The sequence below is a fragment of the Meleagris gallopavo genome, chromosome 1 (assembly GCF_000146605.3).
Source record: "Meleagris gallopavo isolate NT-WF06-2002-E0010 breed Aviagen turkey brand Nicholas breeding stock chromosome 1, Turkey_5.1, whole genome shotgun sequence".
Taxonomy (NCBI): domain Eukaryota; kingdom Metazoa; phylum Chordata; class Aves; order Galliformes; family Phasianidae; genus Meleagris; species Meleagris gallopavo.
The window spans coordinates 88,415,689-88,437,225 of NC_015011.2; the positions used below are offsets into that span (position 1 = coordinate 88,415,689).

At 41.8% G+C, this 21,537-nt stretch overlaps 1 protein-coding gene across 1 annotated transcript; it reads right to left on the reverse strand.

The window, feature by feature from the left end:
• Window positions 1–2,598: 2,598 nt before the first annotated feature.
• On the reverse strand, window positions 2,599–21,088 carry LOC104913730 (myosin heavy chain, cardiac muscle isoform). Its single transcript, XM_010721184.3, has 17 exons — window positions 20,928–21,088; window positions 20,275–20,365; window positions 18,835–19,224; window positions 17,480–17,606; window positions 16,330–16,448; window positions 15,662–15,858; window positions 14,678–15,027; window positions 13,813–13,937; window positions 11,471–11,586; window positions 9,510–9,702; window positions 8,648–8,851; window positions 7,658–7,783; window positions 6,173–6,343; window positions 5,543–5,647; window positions 4,541–4,636; window positions 3,912–4,049; window positions 2,599–2,748 (listed from the first exon to the last, which is right to left on the reverse strand). Exons 1-17 carry the CDS (start codon window positions 21,035–21,037, stop codon window positions 2,731–2,733), a joined length of 2,676 nt encoding a protein of 891 aa, XP_010719486.1. The 5' UTR covers window positions 21,038–21,088; the 3' UTR covers window positions 2,599–2,730.
• Between the last annotated feature and the right edge of the window lie 449 nt (window positions 21,089–21,537).

Genomic DNA, 21,537 nt, shown 5'->3' on the forward strand with positions numbered 1-21,537 from the left:
AAACCAAAAAAAAAAAACCACAACCAAACAACCAGAACAGCTATAGCCCTTATTTCTTATGGTAAATCTTGTCCTGTGTAACAGTATGGTCCCATCTGTGGAGAGATGCATCTTTGAACTCTCTGGGCATTATGACTTTTGTCACAGCCTCAAACTTCGTTATGCAACAGAAACTGAGATGACAAGAGCACATCAGAAAGCAAATCTAAAATCATAGAACGAGGTGAAATAGACTTCCAAGATCATCCAGTTTCAATCCCTCCACTATAGGCAGGGACACCCTCCACCAGATGAGGCCTCTCAAAGCCCCATCCAGCCCTATCCTGAACACCTTGAGGGAGGAGGCATCCACAGCCTCTTTGAGCAACTCACTCCCGTGTCTCACCACCCTCACAGCAAAGGATGTCTTCCTGACATCCAGTTCAAGTCCACCCCTTCCAGCCCAGAGCCATTTCCCCTCATCTGTTGCTATATGCCCTTACAAAATGAATGAATTTGTCATTTTTTTTTATTTTACTCTCATGTGGAGATTCTGTTGGATGCTAGCCAGTTTTAATAACATTGATATGCTTTAGAGATGGTGTGTAATCAGTGAATATACAGATGTTATAATTAAGAAATATACAGGAAAGTTAGGCTAAACAAGTTATCATGCTAAAGGAGAATGGTTGGAAAGCTTACCCTTGTCCTGGGCTCACTGAGAGGACTCCAAGAGGAGCGATCTCCAAAAGAGATCTTTCCCTAGTGGTAGTCAGCTCTTAAATGGGGTCTAGGAGAGGTGCAGCCAGGCTCCACTCCTTATGGTAGCACAGGGGAATTGCCTTCACCTGTGCTCCCAGGGCTGAGTCATTGCTTGCCTCAGGTGGTCAATCAGAGGTTCAGGCAGTGATTCAGCAGTTCCCATACAGATGGTAACATACTTTGCAGATGAAGCTGTTTTGTTCAAAGAGCATAAGCATTATCCATTTATCTTGGGACTTGTTGAGATCTTTCACTCAGAGTGAGCAGAACAATATATGGGTTAATACAGCACTGGTGACATTGATTGAGGACTAGAGGGAAGAAACAGGAATGCTTCTACATTGTCGTGTATTTATTTTGCTCACCCTAGTCTTAAAATGGAAAATACTTACCTCTATCACAAGAAAGTCTTGTTGGGATTAATTAGACACATAAGTAGTTCTCACAGAAGTTTTTGTTTTAACCAGAGCAGCAGAAGAAATGCAGTGATATGAGTGCCTGGACATACTAAAAGAAACCCTTTCACTGCAAACAGAGGTTCCTGTGATTGTTGCTGAAAATGAGCTTGGAGAACATAGAAGTTCCTTTCTACTGCGTCACACTTGGAGAAAAATACATGGCTAATTACCAGAGCAGCAGAAACAAGCAAGTAGACAGACAGAAAAAAGCATGTGCAAGTCAACTGACATTTGTATGTGAGCAGTCCGCATGAAAAACTGAAATTTGAGTGTATTAAAAGGACAACAGATTTCACAGAAAATCAAGTTTTGAGGGTTGGGTTTTGTTTTTTTGTTTTTTTTTTTGAGATTTTTAACTGTAAGGGGAAGAGAGGACTTACTGCTTTGCACTTTACTGAATGTTTTAATACCAAATATAAAGTGGAAGAGATCTAAAGAACACTACTTATGAGCCATAGGCACTCCACAGCATTTCTGATGCCAATCATACAATCACAAGGTTGGAAAGGACCTACAAGATCATCTAGTCCAACCCTCCTCCCATTACCATTGCTACCACAAGCACTAAACCGTATCTCGTAGCTCCTCATCCAGATGCCTCTTGAACACTGCTAGACACAGCAACTCCACCACCTCCCTGGGCAGGTCATTACAGTGCCTGACCACTCTTTGAGAGAAAAAGTTTTCCTTATGTCGGACCTAAATCTCCTCTGGCACAACTTGTAGCCGTTTCCTCGGGTCCTAGTTGTTGCCTGGGAGAAGAGGCCAAACCCCTCCTCATCACAACCTCCCTTCAGGAAGTTGAAGGGTGAAGGTCTCTTTGTGAGCCTCCTCTGAACTCAAGAATCCCAGCTCCCTCAGCCACTCCTCAGAAGACTTGTGCTCCAGATCCCTCACAAGTTTCATTGCCCTTCTCTGGACATGTTCCAAGGCCTCAATGTCTTCCTTGTAGTGAGGGGCCCAAAACACAGTACTCGTGGTGCAGCTTCACCAGTGCTGAGTACAGAGGGATGATTACCTCCCTGCTCCTGCTGGCCACACTATTTCTAATGCAGGCAATTCTGTCTTGCAGCTAGAGAACAGAAATCCTTTGACCAACTGTAGGAGAAGCTTCTAAACTGGTGGTCTGAATTTTAGCTTCTGCTGTCCTAAAAAAAGTGGTACAGCCCCTGACCCGCAGACAAGACAGCTAGAAGCTGAGTTATTGTAACTTTAAGGGTTGTGCCTGAGACTGGAAAACATGACTGGATTTGCCCTTCAGTTTGATTTCACAAGAGATCTGCCAATTAGGATTTGTTCTTATATAATGAAGTGGGCTAGTGGAAGTATGTTATCCTTTATTGGATCCCTGGGGCTCAACAAAATGAAATTATATTAAAAAAATGAATGGAATACGCTATACATTGTGTTTTGGTTTTCACTTGATATTTATTTTTGTAAGTGCTTGTTTTAGTTTTGTTTTAATGCATCTGCTTTTGGTTATGCCTGACTGTATGAAACATCATCTTGTATCTGTGAGCCAGGACTGCACTTACTCCTCTTCATGAACCTGAAACGCAATTGAGAAAGTATACAGCTGTTGAAAAACAAAGCATGGCAGGGGATTTAGGCTAAGTTCTCAAGTAAATGACAAAAACTTCTATTCACTAATGCTTGTCCTTATTTGCATTACTAGCTTATAGCTGAAATAGATTAGCACTAAATGCTATAGATATTGAATCTTTTCTGTCTTACTTCAGCTAAGTCTATAGGCTTCTTCTCCCAATGCTAGTGTTTGTATCCTTTGAGAGCAGATGATTTCTGTGCAGACATGTCACAATGCAATGTTGTTTACTCTGAATCACACATACTTCCTAGAGTTTCCAGGAACAGGGGTAGCAGTATGAGGAAGGTAATTTTAATGCTAATCTAATAATGCTAATAAATAAAGTCTTTCCTATGACATTCTCTCCCTAAAGGAAGTAAGTGTGTAAAAGACCAGATGTTCATCTAGTATTAATGTAGCCCTGCTGTAGACAGTGAATCTACAGTAGTTTATTTCAGCTAAAGATGACTTTAATAGTCTACTATAAAAGCAGAAATTGGAGTATTTCCTTTCCACAGAATTGTGGAATGAAGGAAGCGATGGGACGGAATGGGACAAAAACAGCTAAATAATACAGAAAGATTTATTTTCTCTTACTTGACTTAGGAGCTTAACCTCCATTACATTTACATGTTGTTAAGTAGGGAGTTTATGTTACCTTTGCAAATGAAGCAAATAAAAGCAACGACTCTGCTCCTCTTCTATCATTCCTACAAGTAGCTACACCGCCCTTCCTTTCCCTGGTTGCTATCAGGCAGGTAAAGTCAGGCAGAGATTTGATTTCAAATAGCACCTTTCAGTTTCACCAATCTTACTTTAGTACCATTTTGTTCAAGTGCAAAATACCACCGATGTATTTCTCATTACTTATCACACCACATGACTAACACCTAATATTTTCATCCAGCTCTTGAAATCAATGCAGGTTTTTTTTTGAAAGAGCATTGTTAGAATATCTGGCACTCTGCTAATGCAGTAGTCGCCAGCTCCACTGCATACATCGGTATCTACATCATTAAAGGGAGGGAGAAACAGAGCTTTTTAATATCACATATGTAAAACAGTCTGGAAAATTCTGGCTACTGTGTATCAACCAGTCACATTTGCCCCATAGAGTAAAACCATACCTTTTTCATGCCAATATCTCTTGACTTGCTCCTCAGCTTGTTAACTTGAGATTCAGCTATTTCTGCCCTTTCTTCGGCATCATCCAGATCATGTTGCTGTTTTCTGTACTTCGAAAGGTACAGATTGGCTTGTGCTTCCTAGTGAGAGAAAACAGCAGAGCCGATTTCCTCCAATCCCTAAGAAAAAAAGCTTTCCACTTCAAGGATAACAAAAGAGCTCAGCATGGCTATGTAACAGCCCTGTGGGACCCACTTGACTCTTGAAGGGCCGAGGGTTGATGGTTTATTTTTATTTATTTATTTATTGTGGTTAGGGTTTTTTTTTTTCCTCCACAAAGAAAGGATTTGATGTTTCCAGCAGCACTCTTCATTTTAAGTGAACTGGAAGGCTCTTAACATGCCTCCTGAGGGAGTATCAGGAAAAAAAGTCTTTCCTGTTCTTCCCTTCCCTTTGCATCCTGCAAATTACTCTCCAATCCTGAGATAAAATGGAATAATTTCTTCTAAAGTAATCAGTGCAAATGCTATATATTATATATATAAATACATTTATAAGTCCAGCCTTCATATAAACACAAATAGTAATTGGATAACACAATTGGGGAAAAAAGGCCTAAATAGTCACTTACAGCTTCCTCTGCTTGGTGTTTGTAGCTTTTCACTTTTAGTTGTAGCTTATCTATCAGATCCTGCATTCGGGCCAGATTCTTCTTATCTTCTTCTGACTGTACCAAAACACCAGTAAGTGGGTTAATACTATAAAAAGGCCAAAAGCATTTTCCACAGTTCAGTCATTACAATTGGCAAGTATGTTATTTTGCAAACATGCTGTCTGAAGTATGAACAAGTCATAGTGTGGTAAACCTGCACATAGATTCTGTAGGCTGATTGAAGATGTATAAGACCTTGGAGGCTGGGGACTAAAAGTAGCCTCTGTATTTACATATTTATATCATATATACCTCCTCTGTATTTATATATTTATATCATACATACCTATACATGCACAGAAAATTCCTTGCTTGGGGGTGAGAAGCACTTGTTATTAGAGAGTGTGTTGTTATTCATTGAAACAGGCCTATGGGCATGCCTAAAATATATGTAATTTGATTATTGTAAAATCTGTTTTGAAGTCATTTCTGGTAAAATGAGCCAATTTTAAGTTTTTGCAGGCCATAAACAGGCAGATCAGTTAATTCTATGTGCCTGTACCTTCTTAGCAACCTTCAGGCTCTGCCCTTTTTTTTTGAAAGGCAAGCAGCATGAGCAGCTGTTAGTAAACCTGTGGTAAGTGTCAGAGCTTTGGGACTGCGCAGCCCTACCCCTGGTGATGCATCAGAATCCTCTCTTTAGCAACATCAGCACAGCTGAGAGAGAGGTGGGCTTTCTTCTAGCCAGTGTGAATCATCATCTAAGCCTGCTCCATTTTATAACCATGCTAAAACCATCCAAATCCCAGCAATAGCATTCTTTGTACCATTAGTTACAATGAGTCAGGCAAGATGATAGCAGCCCTAAAAAGATATTCTTCCCATCCTCCCATCCGTAAAGCTTCTTGCAATCAGAAAGCTCTGGGTAATGCCCTTCTTTATTCTTCACTGGGATCTAGTGGCTATGCAGTCCATGGTCACCTGATAAGTCAGCTCCTTTATGCGCCTCTCAAACTTGCGGGCTCCCTTTTGGGCATCAGAGTTGCGGCGGAGTTCGTTCTCAAGTTCATTCTCCAGCTCACGAACCTGCAAAAAAAGAAAAAGCTCTTGCCCTTGTATGTATAATGCAGTGGACAATGTACTTCACAGTTCAAGAATTGTTCATTTTCTCAACATCTTAATAGACCTGAATTTCAAAAATGGATCATTCTACTTCCCATTCTACTTAAGTGTATTTAAGGTGAACCAGCAAAGATCCCACTCAGAACCAGATGCTCGATAGAAATTTTGGCAAGAGAAAAAAATGTTTAAATGAAGCAAGCAGAGGCCTTTCCCAGTTTTAGATGTTGTGCCATTCCTTTTTAAAATTTGTCACTATTTTTTTAATGAGGAAGTTGGCCAACTGCTGTGCTATAACAGTTCATTGTAACTGAATCATAAAAGGGAAATGTGTGTCTGAGAACTATTCACCTGCTTTCTGTGAAACAGAGGAAAGCATTCACAGCATCTGTTATCAGCCTCTATAAACTTACCAGGCAGCCCTAGGCCATCTACCCAGTCCCAGTTCTGTAAGACAGGGGATAACGAACTGTAGTTTGATTGCAAACTTACCCTGGATTCTAGTTTCTGGATCTGTTTCTTGCCGCCTTTCAGGGCAATTTGTTCTGCTTCATCCAGTCGTTTCTGCAGATCTTTAATGGTTTGCTCCATGTTCTTCTTCATTCTCTCCAAGTGAGCACTAGTATCCTGCTCCTTTTTAAGCTCCTCAGCCATCATTGCTGCCTGAAAAACAACCAAACTTTACAGCACCTCTATTATGCCACAGAATTGTGCCTCAGTAAAAACCTGATAAAAGATCTGTCTTGAATCATCCACTACTTGGATCATTCACTATACCCAGAGCTCCAAAGAATATTTTGTGTCTGCACATATCCCCTGGGCAGAGAGAATATGTTTTTTTTCCCCCCTCCTATTCTAATGCTGTGATTTAATGTGGGTTTTTTGTTGTTGTTGTTTACTTGTTTATTTGTTTGGATTTAGAATCCTTGCTATGTTTAAATGTCCTCATTTACAATACCTGTAATCTGTACAACTTACTACAAACATTTCAACTAGAGTTTATTTAAAAAAATCTAATATTGGAGTTAGGAGGGCTTGGTAGGTAGTAAATTAAAACAACTGGAAAGCAAATTTCCCTGAACAGTCATAGATGAGAGCTTCCTGAGCAGCTGTAACAGCACAGCAGTTTCCATAGTGTGCTGCAATAGGAAGCTCAGTTTCAGCATCTTATGTCATCGTCCCTGGCCATTCTGCAAGGCTGGTAACAAGCACGCCTATTAGCTCTTTTCTGATTTGACATGTTTCCCTGCTACTAAGAGCCATTTACAGATTTTGTATCCATCACTGAGCAGCCATTGGAAGCCAGCAATTGCTGCAGTCCAGGCTGGAGTTGAATCAAGGACAATCAGTGTCTTCTCTCTGGCAGGCAGTAATAGCACTGCCTCCTGAGAAGCGAAGGCTGTGGTACAAGAATAGCTTCATTCATGCACACCATGATGTGATATGTCAGCCCAACTCTGCATTTCTCCAGGTCTGTGGGAAATTAAAGTATACTCTAATGAAGGACATCCAAATGATGCCCTCCTCCTGATAGAAAGAATGCACTCTGTCTTCTTGGATCTTTGTCCTCATGTTTTCCTAATAGACACCTAGTTATGGGATACCTCATTTTGGACTCAGTAATTTTGTTTCTCATATCAAATTCAACATAGACCAGTCAACCAGTTAGTGCTAGATCAGTCTGAACTGGTTTAGCCTACAGAAGTATACAATTTACCCAACTGAAATTAATGTGACTTGAGACTTTGAGGATCAGTGGAATCTACATTCTTGAAAAAATAAGATAAAGTCGATCAAGCAGAATTCTTTCCTCTCTTTTTACCTCCAGCCTGTGTAACGTCGTAGTTTCATCAGCTGCCTCCAGATTACTGTGGAGCACTTGGGGTATATCAGGTTTGTAACATACTTAAGAAATGCTGTGCTGTCCTTGGACACGGTGGAGCTGAAACAATACGAGCAAGGAACTAGGCTACTTACATCTGTGATTGCTTTCTTCGCTTTTTCCTCTGCGTTCCGGCACTCCTGGATTGATTCTTCCACTTCATTCTGCATCTGGGAGATGTCACCCTCCAGCTTCTTCTTCTGATTGATCAGGCTTGTGTTCTTTAATTACATTTTCCACAAAGGAAAAGCAGAAAAGGAGGAAAAGTGATTACTGGAGACCTAACTTCTTTAAATACCATAGCACACCAAGGTTTAATTATTTTTGCAGTATTTTGAGAGACCCAGCAGTGTGGTAAAGTCTTTTGCTACCGTCAGGCCTAGGAGGTGTTAAGAGTACTCACAAAGCTGTAAACATTCAGATTTTGATTCAGATAAAATAATAAGCTAGAGACTGAAATAGAAGATGGATAAAGCAGTTCAACTCAGAAAACTAATGATCCATAATCTGTTAGTTAATGAGATCGTTAGAACAAAACATCAAAGCAGAAAAAGCTCATTCTCCCTTCTGAGTATTCAGTATTTGGTGAAGAGAAGCTTGGATTTTGCAGCAAAAATGCTGCTGAGTCAAGAGGTGTTCCTACACAACTCTTCAAGTCCAAAAGCTTCTCGTAACGAAGCCCTGTGGTGTAGTCAAGTACTTTTTGCTACACTGCACAGTAGGCCTACACCCAGGCTCTGCAGTTTGATTTGCTGAGAAACAGCAGCAAAAACACCATGTCTGCTTCTCCATCCCAGCTGCAGCGAAGTGAAAGCAGGAAGCTATGGTTTTATAGCACCTAGAGAGGGAAAGAACTACAACTTGCTCTTGTAATCACCCATCCATATTTTCTGGGAACTGCTTAAAGCAGTTTGCCGAGCCATCAGTTCCAGTTGCCCTGGCAGAAAGGAGGGAGCTCATCTGCAGAGTGGCTTATTTCCTCTCCTTCATTTTCTTAACAGAAGGCATGCAGGGAGCATCTGTCTTGTGATTCCCAGTGTCAGTGCTTAACAGGTGAAGCTCAGTTTAACCCAGGAAAAGCCAACCTGAGTGTGCAGCAGGTTCACACGTTCAGTGGCTTCCAGCAGCTCATGCTCTGCCAGCTTCCTCGCCCGTTCAGTCTGGTCCAGCAAAGCCCTCAGCTCATCCAGCTCTGACTGGAGAAGGTTGTTCCTCCTGTCAGAGACTGCCAGCTGCTCCTTCAAGTCTTCATTCAGGTGTCCCAAGTCATCCAGCTGCACCTGGAGCTCCTAGAACAAAGCAGCCAGATTTTACCAGGCCAACTCCATTTTGAGTCCCTATATAAAGGACCTATAGACCTAGGGCCCACCTCCAAAGGTTCAGTGTTTATTTATTGGAGAAAAGCTTCCTCTAGACTGCTATCTCAAGAGCTTTCCTGGTAGGTGGTGCAAGGGGGGGAAAAACCTGAACTGAGATCTGTCAGAGCTGGCACTTCTGCCTAAGGCAGAACTGGCAGCATGGGCACAGGAAGGAGCAGAGGCAGGTAATGACTTAAGAGATCTCTTATCTTTTTAAACCTTTTTAAAACAAAAAAAATTACCAATGTTGAAGCAGGTGAGAAAACTGAACACACACACACACACACACACACACACTCTGTACAGCCAACTGATTTGCTCTCCAATTTTAAAAGATTTGCAGGCTCTCAAGGAAATCACAGATTTTCAGTATCTCATGCCGTAGCTCTCTGTGCCTGCAGGAAGCTGTAGCCAGCAGGGTTTCATGCCTGTATCTCACTCACCTTGTCTGCAAGCCTTGGAAGAAATCTACTGCTCAATATTGTCTCATATCAGATGTGATCATAAGGGCTTTACTGCATGTGCTTGAGAGTAGCTTCTCTATTGATCACCATTACTGTTTTGGTATGAAACCCGGCTCTCAGAGTACCTTAATTTGTGTCTGCAGGCCACGTGCTGACTTGGTTGCTTCTGCAGCATGTCTGTTAGCATGGCTGAGCTGGATTTCCATCTCGTTGAGGTCTCCTTCCATCTTCTTCTTCAGACGGATAGCCTCATTTCTGCTCCGGGCTTCAGAATCAAGGGTGGACTGTAGAGAATCTATGGTGCGTTGTTGGTTCCTCCTGATTTTGGATAAAGTAAATGGGAAGTTAAGGGTGAAGGGAATTGTTTTACTCTCTGGGAAGGGACGTAGAGCTACGTGAAACTATACTTCACCTTCAAGAGTTGTCTCATCTAGAAGCAGCACTACATTTCTAAATGACATACATAGCATGTGTTTCTAGTACCTTGTTGCTGTGTACTTGTCTAGTATGTTTCACACCCTCAGCCAACTCCTCACCTGTAAGCACTTACAGCATCCTTCTCCCATGTTTTCTTTGGCAATATTTCAGCAGGGAGCTTCCTCAAGTATCTTAGGAGCACAGGCAAGTACAGGCCTGAACCTTGCAAGAAGCATTTCAAGCTTAACTGTCACTTGTCATATTTACTGAATCATCTACTGGGATGCTTTACATGGAAGCATTAAGAAAGGAGATTAATCAAACTGATGGTTGGGAGCTACATTCAAGCTAATCACTCTAGCGGTTCTTTATGTAGTAAATGGCACTTGCAAGCTACAATTTAGTGCATCTTAAAGTAAATGTTGGAACATATATTTTGTATGCTGAATTATTATGGGAGTAGATTAGGAATAGAAATCTGTGTTATGGACATGTAAAGTTAGAAAAGATTAAGCCTGCTGTAATTAACAGGCTGGTCTCCCTGTTAAAGGCAACTTACTGTCAATTTAAGAGATGGCAAAATAAATAGAAGCAGGTGCATAATTTTCCTCTAACAGTCAGATCAGAGAGGCTTAAAATCAGCAGTTCCACATTCTCAGTCCCAAGGTGAAGGTTTTGCTCTCCTGCAGCCAGAAAGTAACTCAATGTACAGAATATGACTCACACAGTAAAAAAATTTCTTCTCACCCTGGGCCGGGCTTCGCTGTTTGCATATCATTTCTGGGAACTCATTAAGGCAACAAGGAAAACCTTGACAGTCTTATTGCTTGGGCAAGACGGAGAACTGTGCCCCAGATTCCCAAGGATAGCCCTGCCTGCCTGCAGGGCAGCCTAGCAGCAAAACATGCACAGTGTGGCTGAGGCAGGAACACCAAATGGAATGGCTTGTCCTGTGGTCTCTATAATCAGTGTAACTCTTCAGACTAGGATTTGTGCTAGAGGAAAGTGGGGAAAAGATTTCATCCTTCTGTCATCTGAATACTTTTCCTTTTTCTTGCTGCTCACCCCTTTTTACCTGCAGGCTCCTCTCCTTTTATATCCACGCTTTCTGTACCTCTCCAAATCTCACCGCTTATCCAAATTGTGCATGCATAACTGCAAGCTTCTTGTGTCCTTCCTGCAAACAGCTATGGATTGCACAAATGAACCAGATGCAGAATTAAATATTGCCTTCAGGTAGCATCAATCTGAGCACCACTGCAACATTTCTCCTGATTTGTGATTCCCTTTGGAAGGAGCTCATTCTAGGAGAAGGCAGTAGACTAGATCTGCTTGCTTCCTGCTGTAAACATACAGACATAGCAGCTCATGGTCTTCCCATGACTGTGCCAGCTGGTTTTCCTGCAGCTGCTTTGTGACATATCTGGTGAGTTTACATGTACGCTGTCAGAGACTGGACTGACAGGAATATCTGAACTAAGAAAAAGATCTTGTGGTAGAACTACCCTCTGGCAAAGAGCAATAACCAGAGCTGCCTTAGTTATTGGTACTGCCAGCATCTGCTTTTGCTGCCATAACTCGCTGTGCTTTGTTTGGCTGTCTTGGGTCTTGAGAATATTTCTGATTCTTTCAGCAGAAGAAACAAAAATAAAAGCTCTCTGTACAGTACCTTATATTTTCCATTTCTTCATCCTTTTCAGCCAGCTTCCTTTCAAAATCAGCTTTAAGCTGAGAAAGCTCAAGCTGAAAACGAAGGGTCTTGCTTTCTTCATGCTCCAAAGCTCCCTGGAATAGAAAGCACCATGAGCCTGCAGTTACTTTTTCTTTCTTTTCAAATCACAAGCTGATGCAGAAAGAGATCCCTTCACACTTTTCTCACTGCTCCCAGTAGCAACGTTCCTCCACTGCCCCTATCTCTAAGCAAGAGACATGAGCTGCTTACTTGGCAAAGCAATGCTTTTATTCACCTTTGATGCAACCTGGCATCTGGAAAATGGAGCAGAAAGCTCCTCATAGTACAGATTCTCAAATAGTCCATGGCTCACCAAAGTACCAGGTACTTTAGACCTTGCCTACATAGTTTTGATACCAACACATGCATTCCCCTGCACTGCAGTGCAGACACCCTCAGGAAGTGCATTGGCTTCTAAGGGAGAGGGAGAAGCTGAAGCCAGATTGTTGTTGGGAGCTTGAAGGGGTCCACATACAGCTCATCAAGATCTCTCCAAATCAGGGTGTTTTGAAAACCTCCCACATATGCAATCTCATTATGGAGTGACTTTAAGGACAGACATAGGAGGCATCAGCTCTGTGAGACAAACTACAAAACTATTCTGCCCCTTATTTCCAGTAAACATGAAGGAAACATTACAGAACAGGGGAGACTTGTCCTTGTTCTGATGTTCTCTCTCACTCATGGAAGTCAAGAACTGTGCTAGTGGCAACGAGTAAACACCAGGTCTTTGACTCTCAGGTCATGCACAAACCAAGTTCAGGGCACTCTCACTCACTGCTGCTCTGATCACACAGAGAAGGAAAGTGGAACTGAATACCACATAGTTTGAAAATGCTCTCTGAAGTATAAAATTGCACTGGCTTTGCTGTGTTTCCTTCAAGAGATGGTGGAAACAGAATGGGGTTCCAAAAAGCAAAGTTGTTCAAAATCCTTGCTTATCTCTGGCCATTGTGCAGCAGCTACAGGTCACTTTTCATGCCACTTCATGCCAAGCAGCCACTCTGTTACTGGGAACAGTACACAGAAACACCAGTGACAAGGGCCAGAAATCCAAATCACAAGGGAGGGAGAAAGTCTGCAATATTTCTATCACAATTAAGATACATCATCGCTTTACTTCAGTTAGCTGCCAATTTCAGAGATTCAGGAAACCATTTCACACAGTTCATGAAAGTAAAGCGTGCCTCTTGGATTCCTCAGAAGCGATGTATTCTTTCCTGTGAGAGAAGCTCAGTGACAGAGCATGTAATCACCCTTCACATCTCAGAGCTGGGGGAGACAGACATGCCATTTCCTCTGCTCTGATTGTGAGACCTGTTTGTTTGGCTGTGAAATCCCTGCAATCTGTAAAGCATCCTGTAATAGACAAAAGAAGTTGCACAGCATTTAAGGCATTAACAGATCCCTGTTGCTGCATGATGCTCACTTCAACAGATGCTGTGAAGGGAACAATTCAAATGAAACACAGCCCTTCCCTACAATCCCTTGCTGTGTTGCTTCTAGCCAGCAACACCGACACCCCCTTCCTAGCTCTGCAATGCACCAACCTTCCAGAAAACCCTGGAAATAATCAGAATCTCCAATCAGTCTGTTCTGTATTGGTGGTTTGTTTCTGTAAACTGTGATGGGCCATCCCTATTGCATAGTGCATACCTGTCACTATAAAAAGAAACACAGTGATGTTAAGTGTCTTACCAAACTCCTATGGGAGTAAAAGATTTTCTGGATGGCCTGTTTTTGTCTTGTTTCCAAGCCTGGGACCACTTTATTTTTTTTTTTTAAAGCAAAGTGCATCATCTAAAGCAATATTTAAAACCTTGTGGGGTTTAGTGTCATCTGGAGGTTTTTTTTTTTCTTATGCTCTGTGATAGGAAATGGTGAATTTGCTGATGGAAACTAGATACTAGAAATATCTGATAAAATATTGTAAAAGCATAATTCCCAAATTTCCTGAAAGACTGGAATGCTCTTATGCTGGCTTTTCAGAAAATGAGCAGAGGATTTATGTGCTTCCAGAAAGAAAGAAAAAAAGGAAAGAAAACAATAACAACCCCTACAAGACACATCCTTTGAAGCAGCCTCTGTTTGGTGATCTCAGAGCTGAGATCTCCAGAAGACACCAGTCTCTCTTGAAACCCATGGCTGGCTAGCAAGCTCAGGAGAGCTGGTCGCAGGGCAGTTCCACGCACATTTGCAGTGTAGCTGAGAGGATCAAAAAGGAGGGAAATTCACGATAAAGAAATAATTTCTTAATTCTTTGAGTTCTCTCTCCTTACCTCTGCTTCTTCCAGAGCCAGCTGAACCTCTGACTTTTCTTGTTCTACCTGCTTCTTGACTTTTTCTATCTCATGGAGGTTCTTGTTTCCTTCACTGATCTGATTAGTCAGATCAGAAATTTCCTCTGAAACAAACAAATTAAAAAAAAAAAGGTCAGAGGGATTTAGTGTCAATTTGAGTATTCCAAACATAAAGCAATACACAGAATGAGAATATAGGATCCATGTGTCTGGCACCTCAAGTGCTCATCTGTGTGCAAGACAGCTTGTGTGCATCCTACTTGTATAGCCACTGCTTTTACCTGATGAACTTGAGGGCACGGGTTTTCTCATAAATACTTTTTGAAGCGGTTTAGTTTTTATCTGTGATCTGCAGGCTAGCAACATGGTGCCCTACTTTGGGAGCTATGTAGGCCTCATCTGTTGCATCTTTGCCACCTTTCTTGTTCCTTCTCTGAGGCTGACATCCCTGCAAGCAGTGAGCTCTCTTCCCCTGCTCCTGGCAGGAGGAGGAAAAGGCAGTGGTCATGATTAGAAATTTGCTTTCAATAATGTGAATTGCTCCATTGGTGTAACTAGCAAGGATTGTACTGCTAGTAAAAGGCTACAACGACACTTAAGGGTCTTCCTTCTCCCTTGCAACAAGAATTCTTGTTTCAAACAAAACTGTAGGCAACACTAGATTACACAGATCTAGTCAGTCCTCCGGCAAAAACATTTTCAATGCTTAAAACTTTCATTTCCAGCATCAGTGTCTCCAGGCACACCTTAAAGTTCTTTCAAGGATAAGAGAAATGGCTTTCCCTACAGCTGTTCCCAATGCTGTGTCTCTGGTACCAGCCATGGGGTCCTGAATGAAGCCTACCTTGGAGATTCTTGTTTTCCCGTTTCAGAGTCTCCAGATGGTCCAGTGTCTCTTCATAGGCATTCTTCAGCTTGAAGAGCTCTGTGCTGAGGCTGCGGGCCTCCTTCTGGGAAGCCTCCAGCTCAGCCTGTGACTCTTCATACTTCTGCTTCCAGTCATTGATGATCTTGTCGAAACCACGCTGCTTCTTGTCCAGGGAGGCAGCTGCTGAGTTGGCCTTTTCTAGATCAATCATCATATCTTCCAGTTCATTCTGCAGCCTGTGCTTTGTCTTTTCCAGAGAAGAGCACTTCGCGTTGGCAGCTTCAATTGCTTCCTCGGCTTCTTGCAGGCGGGCAGCAAGCTTTTTCCTGCCAGATGGGAAGAGACAGCAAAACGAGTGAGGGCAATGACTGCTGTCTACCTGGAAAAGCTGACGCCAAAGCAATATCTCAATAATTTGATTTCCAAAGGGAAAATGGGGGGGAAAGGGAAGGAGAAATAAATAAAAGTCAAGCCTCTAGAGAGAAGGGACTTTGGTAGACAAAAAATAGCTTAAATTGTGAATGCTACAAGTAGCAGATAATTTTGTGCATGTGCGTGAATGTTTGAAACTGAACTTTTGATTTCTCAATAAGAAGCCTGCTATGATTTCTAATTGTGACCACTATGGGCTGGTTGTGAATTTTGATAAAACCTAGTCAAATTAAAGTGCTATATACTGAAATTTCCATTTAAGAGACATAGCTTCTAATTAGGAGACTGATCATGCCTTGGACTTTTGGTCATAGGCTATTTAGATGGGGAAAGCCAGGGCATGGTAGTCTCAGCAAAAAGAAGAGGTCCTGGAAAGAAAGGAGGAACCTGAAAAAGATCACAGGGAAAATCCTAGATGGAGAAAATGTACTGGAAGTGAGGGAAGATCCTGCAGACTGGAGATGCTCAGAGACAGATGCTATAGTCCTCTCAGCTGAGTGCCAGATGAAGCCCATGTAAGCCACTTACTTGGCATCTTCTAGTTCTTCAGTCCTCTGAATGGCATCAGTCTCATACTTTGTTCTCCACTGCGCCACTTCTGCGTTTCCCTTGGAAAGAGCCCGCTGCAGCTCTGCCTTGGCTTCTTGCTCCTCTTCATACTGTTCTCGCAAGAGATCACAGTCATGCCTGGCTGCTTGCAGGGCATGAGCCAGGGCGTTTTTGGACTGTAGGGATAGAAAGGTCACAACATTGCAGGGTTACCTATAGGATAACCTAAACAAGCACGTCCTAGAAATTCAAACGAAGGGTCAAGTCTTTGTTGTTTTTTTTTTGCTGGCCTTGTCAGGCCTGGACAAGTCAGGCAAAAAGTCATCCCAACAGGTAACATGCTGGGCATACTACCAAAACTGAAGATATTCTCATACCTTTGGAGCAACATTCCGATTTATAAGATGCAAGATCTGAGATTTTGCATAGACTATTAGGTCAGTTTTATAAAGCAATTATGAACACTACTTATTTTTCAAAACTATTCTCCTTTGACTTGCTGCTGTCAGGGCAGGAATTTATACTGTTCTGTTAGCAGGTGGTATTCTCATTCCTATATCTCATTTCAGTTTTTATCCAAGATACAAATGAACGTGAGTAGTTTCTCCTATTCTATTTCAATGAATGGGATACAGTCACAGCATTACCTTGGTTTCCTCTTCTAGCTGTCTCCTAAGTTCTTCAATCTGCTGTGTAAATGATGTTTTTCCTCTGGACAGTTGACTTATCAGTGACTCCTTCTCTTCAAGCTGTCTTACAAATTCACCTGTCACAGGATTTAAGAAGAGGAAGTAACACACTTGCAGCCAGAGCCAAAAGTCAAAGTCCAAGTTACACAATTCTACTGAGGGAAAGAACAAACATGATTATGGCTGGCCTTTTGTGAAGCATCTTCCAAACTTGTAGCCATCAAGACACTTAACTAGGATAACTTTCTTTTTTTTTCTTTTTTTTTCCTGATTACTCATATTTGTACAGTCATTACTTGGATTTGTGAACTTCAAGCAATTTCATGAATCAGGCTAGACTGATGCTTCCTTTCACATGAAATTGTAGCTGGTTTTGTTTTCTTCACTACTTTGTCTTTACAGATTTCTTTTCAGAGGGATCCAAAGTACTTTAATAACCTCACAACTGCCAGCATACAAAACAGAGGGCTATATAAGGAAAACTTTACTTATCACAAGGGCATCACTACGGGGCAGAAACTGCAGCCCTTCAAGAGTACAGAGAAATAACATGAAAATAGACAGGAAATGAAATGTCTTTAAAAATACACAGGAAGTTAGTCTGGCAGAACAGTGGTATCTGATGGAGATGCAGAGATAAGAGTTCTGTGGCAAGAAAATGTAGCATGCACTTTTTTGTTGGATGTGAGCATCCTCTGGGGTGCAATGCCTGAGGCCGTGCTGAGGAAGGTGTATTCACACAGACAACTGAAGTATGCCAACTCCCTCATCTTCCCTCTAGCTCTGCAATGTATGTGTTGTTGTTTGTGAAAGTGGTACTTAGCCAGCACATCCACTTCAGCTCATGAGGCAGTAGCACAGCATGCTGGTAGATAGGATTATAGACCAGTTTCAAAAGACAGTTCAAGGCAGGGTCTCTCCAGCCTATGTTAGATGAATACTGAAGACAGGAAAATTGGAAGATGCAAAGCTACAACTCTACTTAGCAAACCAAATCCCGTCAGATTCAGTACTAATGCCGCTGCACACCACTTCTCTTTTATGTAGCCACTTGACATTCTGCTTACCAGTAGCTTATTTGGACTGAACACTCATTTACTACACATACCGTTTTCACTCTGGAGTTTTGCTTTCTGAGTAGTGAGGTCATTCATGAGGCGAGTCATTTCATCCAGTTTACTTTTTGTCTCATTCAGATGATCTTCATAAGTGCGACAAAGTTTTTCCGCATTTGCCTAAATGGGAATCAGGAGAAGAGACATACAAAGCTGCAGCCTCCAAGTAGCCATTTGGAAGCTGTAACATTTGAAATACATCTTTTTTGTGTGTGCTCCTTTCAAATAAACACCAGATAACAAAGACACAAACATCTCTTCTACCACCAGCTTGTAATGAATGTTAATGAGAGGGTAAGGCCTGATCTTCAAAAGCTTTACAGCAAGAGCTCTTGTTTGGTTGGCACCCTAGCTTAAAGAGCAATTTGACCTGGCAAATAAAACAACAGTGAAATGCACCTTACAGGAACACTGAGTGACTGGAACACAAATAAAGTATTTGAGATTTGGCTCAGTATTAAAAGTAATCAAGAAGAAATAATCCCACTCATCAGGCTCTGTGTGTGTGTGTGTGTGTGTGTGTGTGTGTACACACTGTCACTGTTTTGAAGACAAGGACACTGGAACTGTGAGAAGAAAAGCAGCCATGTCACAGCAGTAAAATGGAGAATAGAAACCCTGTGTCTGTGGTCCCAGGCAGGGGTCTCCCCATCAGAACACCTTCCTCATTTGCTTTTCCTTAACTGTGTTCTGAAGTGAAGCATCAGAGAACCAATCATATGCCTATGAAGTTCAGACATAAGCTTCATCTCAAGTGTTTGATGGGAAAATCATTTCCAGTGAAAATTGCTTTACTGATTCTGCTGTAATTGCTATTTATAATAAATTGAGTTTGATGTCAGCCTTCTTATACTCAGAATACTGAAATCCTGTCTTCAGTTTCAGAGCGCTCTTTAGAGCGCTCTGAAAGCTGCCATGACTGTCTACTGAGGAAGCAAAATGCATAATTCAGCCATAGGAATTGAAAATGAACAGCTCATGTGAGTCAAAACTGTGGGCCGAGATCAACATGTGAGCTGCCTTGAATGGCATGACCGCAGTCATCATCAGCATAGGGGACCACTAAGTGGCATGGTTTTGTGCTCTGAGATATATGAATAACCAGTATGTCTGGGACTGAGGATGTATTACAACTGACATAGGCCATTTCAGTGCCTATCCTGTCTCCAAATGAGAAGGGCTATACCACCAGCTGGGGAAGGGGTGATACTGCACTCACAAGCTCCACCAGATTGCAAGACACGACTTTCTGAAACGTGCCAGCCCTACCAGCTGTCCTGGGAAGCCTTCAGACAAGCCTTGGCTACACAAGACCACTGGGGGGTATGAGAAGTCTCAAGGCCCTTACTTTTCCCTTAACCGTTTGCTCCATGTTGGATGTCAGATCATCCACTTCCATTTTCAGCTCGCTTTTCTCCTTTTCCAGTTTCTGCTTGACGCGCTGCAGGTTGTCCAGCTGCTCCCCCATCTCAGCCACACTGTCTGCGTGCTTCTTCCTCAGAGCAGCAGCTGTGGCTTCATAGTGCAGCGTGGCCTCCTCGAGGTCACGCCGCAGCTTCAGGAATTCAGCTTCACGTTTCTTGTTCATCTCCAGCTGGGCAGCAGTGGCACCTCCAGCCTCTTCAAGCCGCTCGCTTAATTCCTCCAGCTCTCTGGCCAAATCTGATCTCTGCTTTTCCACCTTGGCTCGAGCAGCTCTTTCTGCTTCCAGCTCCTCTTCTAACTCTTCTATACGAGCCTAACAAAGAGAAAAGAGAACCTTGGAGTCACCTTCAGATGATTCCCACCAGAAAACCTTGAAGCATGTTACAGCAGTTAGAAAATTTGCCCATCTGTGTCAATAAATCAGATACTGAGCCAGAGGGCAAGATATCTTTCTCTTAGTAAATAGCTCTATGAGTTCTACAATTTTCCCCACAAGCTTTAGTTCAAGACACTCAGGTAAAGTACGTCAGCCTTGTATTCTGTCATGTACTTTACATATAGGTCAAGTACAGGAGAGAAGTTATTTCTCAGTAGGTGTAGCAACTGATTGCCATTGAGGGGAACTGTAAGAGTTCTCTTTGCTTCCAGTCTAAGAGCTATCTGACAGCTAGAGAGCTATGACAGAAGTAATTTCTCTCTAGGAATTTTAAGACTGATGACTTTAAATAAAGCAGTGTCTAGAATTTAATGAGTAGTGACTATTCATTGGGAGGCCTTTATTTTTATTTATTGAAACAGTTATTTTGGTGAACATATGCTTCACATTCAAGTTATTCAAATGTTCTTTATTTATAGAAAAATCAGAGTTGATATTTTGTTGGGACTATCCTGGTTGACTTTGGCCTTTTAATTTCTGTTGAAAATTTCATGTGTATTTGAGCTCCTACTCTAAATTTCAAATCCATTCCTACTAATTGCTGAACTCCTCCCTGGCAACCACAGCCATCCTCAGCTCCATGGTTCCAAGCTTAAATGAGAACAATGAAGCCTTTCTGCCTTTCCTGAAACTACTAGCATTCTGCAGTCATACATCTTGAGGAATCAGTTCCTTGAGGGAAAAGGGATTGGGATTGCACTACTTTGGGTCTCAAAGCTGAGTAGCAGCTAGCTGTGAAAATCTCTGCAAAGCCCTTCAGTAAGGCGGATAATGATATGGTGGCTTGGATTGAAAGGAACAGAAAAGACCATCCAGTTCCAACCTCTCTGTAATGGACAGGTATGCCTTCCCTAGAAAAGGCTGCCCAAAGAGATATCCAGCCTTGGGAAGCTCGTTCTAAGAGAAATGAGAAAGAAGCAAGCTAACCTGAAGCTCCTTAATCTTCTTCTGCAGTTGCATTACAATAGCTTGTTCGTCTTCTATCTTGGAATTCAGTTGGCTCATTTCAAACTCTTTCCTGCCAAGGAAAGGAAAATCCCACTATGACAGTTTTTTCCACAGTTCAAAACTAGGCTCATGCAATTTTTAAAGAGCTGTTCAACAAAACTCCTAATGTATCTAAAAATGAAAACAATTCTTGTGTATCACCATATGGAAGAAAATACATAACTGTCTTAGCAGTCGTTTCCAAGTCAAGACTTCAGATATTTGTGCAATTACATTTCTTGTTCCTTATGCCATACAGAGCAATGCTATTTTCATACTCAAAGGAAAAATATGCTTAATGGAGTTAGGTCTTTCAACAATACTCTTATAGTTAGGAGGAATGACTTCTTAGAAGATTCCTTTCTCTCCTAAGCAATAAAAACAAACTATATATATTTAATGCTGATAAGTCTAATCAATTCTAATGGTTCAGGTATACTGCAAACAAGTAACACTGATTTTCCCCTCCATCACTCTCTCATCTGTGATGAAATTTCCTTTAAGCCACCACCAGGCCACAATGACACATCTGAATACATCAGGCAGTGGTAACTGTGCTGCTTTTACTTAGTATAACAGAAAAAATTTCTTACTTCTTCAGCTTTTCCTCCATTTGCAACTTATCATTCTCCAAGTCCATGACACTCTCTTGAGTCAGCTTCAAATCTCCTTCCAGTTTGCGTTTTGCCCTCTCTAGATCCATCCTCACTTTCTTCTCTTGTTCAAGTGAGCCCTCAAGCTTTAGGTACAAAGTCACTCATTAAATATATTCAACACAGATTGTTTATAACAGTCAGTTGCATACTAAGCTCATCTTCATGCTGAGCCCTAGCAAGTGTTGAAGTACATAAGTGTAGGCATACAATCTTGTGCAGCCAATAGACATACGAGCTAAAGAAATACAAGGACTAGTCCCTGCTTTATGTCTGAGTAAGCATTGCAGTTCTCTGTAGCAAAGTTCTGTTTCCATGTCAAGTTACACTGCAAATGCAAACGTAGCAGATTTTCCCTTTTTTATTACATTCCTTTCAGAGGCTTGAGCATGCAGATAAGATTCACGTTGTTTCTGTCATTTTACTTTTTACAGACAATTCAACAAGAGCTGCATTTATAAATACGTGATTGATTCTGAAAGGACAAAGCTTTATGACATTTCAGACTCATGACAACTGTTAGTGTTGGACAAACAAGCAATGCAGAAAA

Excerpts from the sequence above, each read along its gene's own strand:
- LOC104913730 (XM_010721184.3), bottom strand. The coding sequence starts at position 21,037 with ATGGATCTAGAGAGGGCAAAACGCAAACTGGAAGGAGATTTGAAGCTG. Across the intron at positions 9,703-11,470 it reads GAAGAAATGGAAAATATAAG|GAGGAACCAACAACGCACCA; the intron begins GTACTGTACAGA and ends ATCCAAAATCAG. Across the intron at positions 5,648-6,172 it reads TCCAGAAACTAGAATCCAGG|GTTCGTGAGCTGGAGAATGA; the intron begins GTAAGTTTGCAA and ends CTTTTTTTGCAG.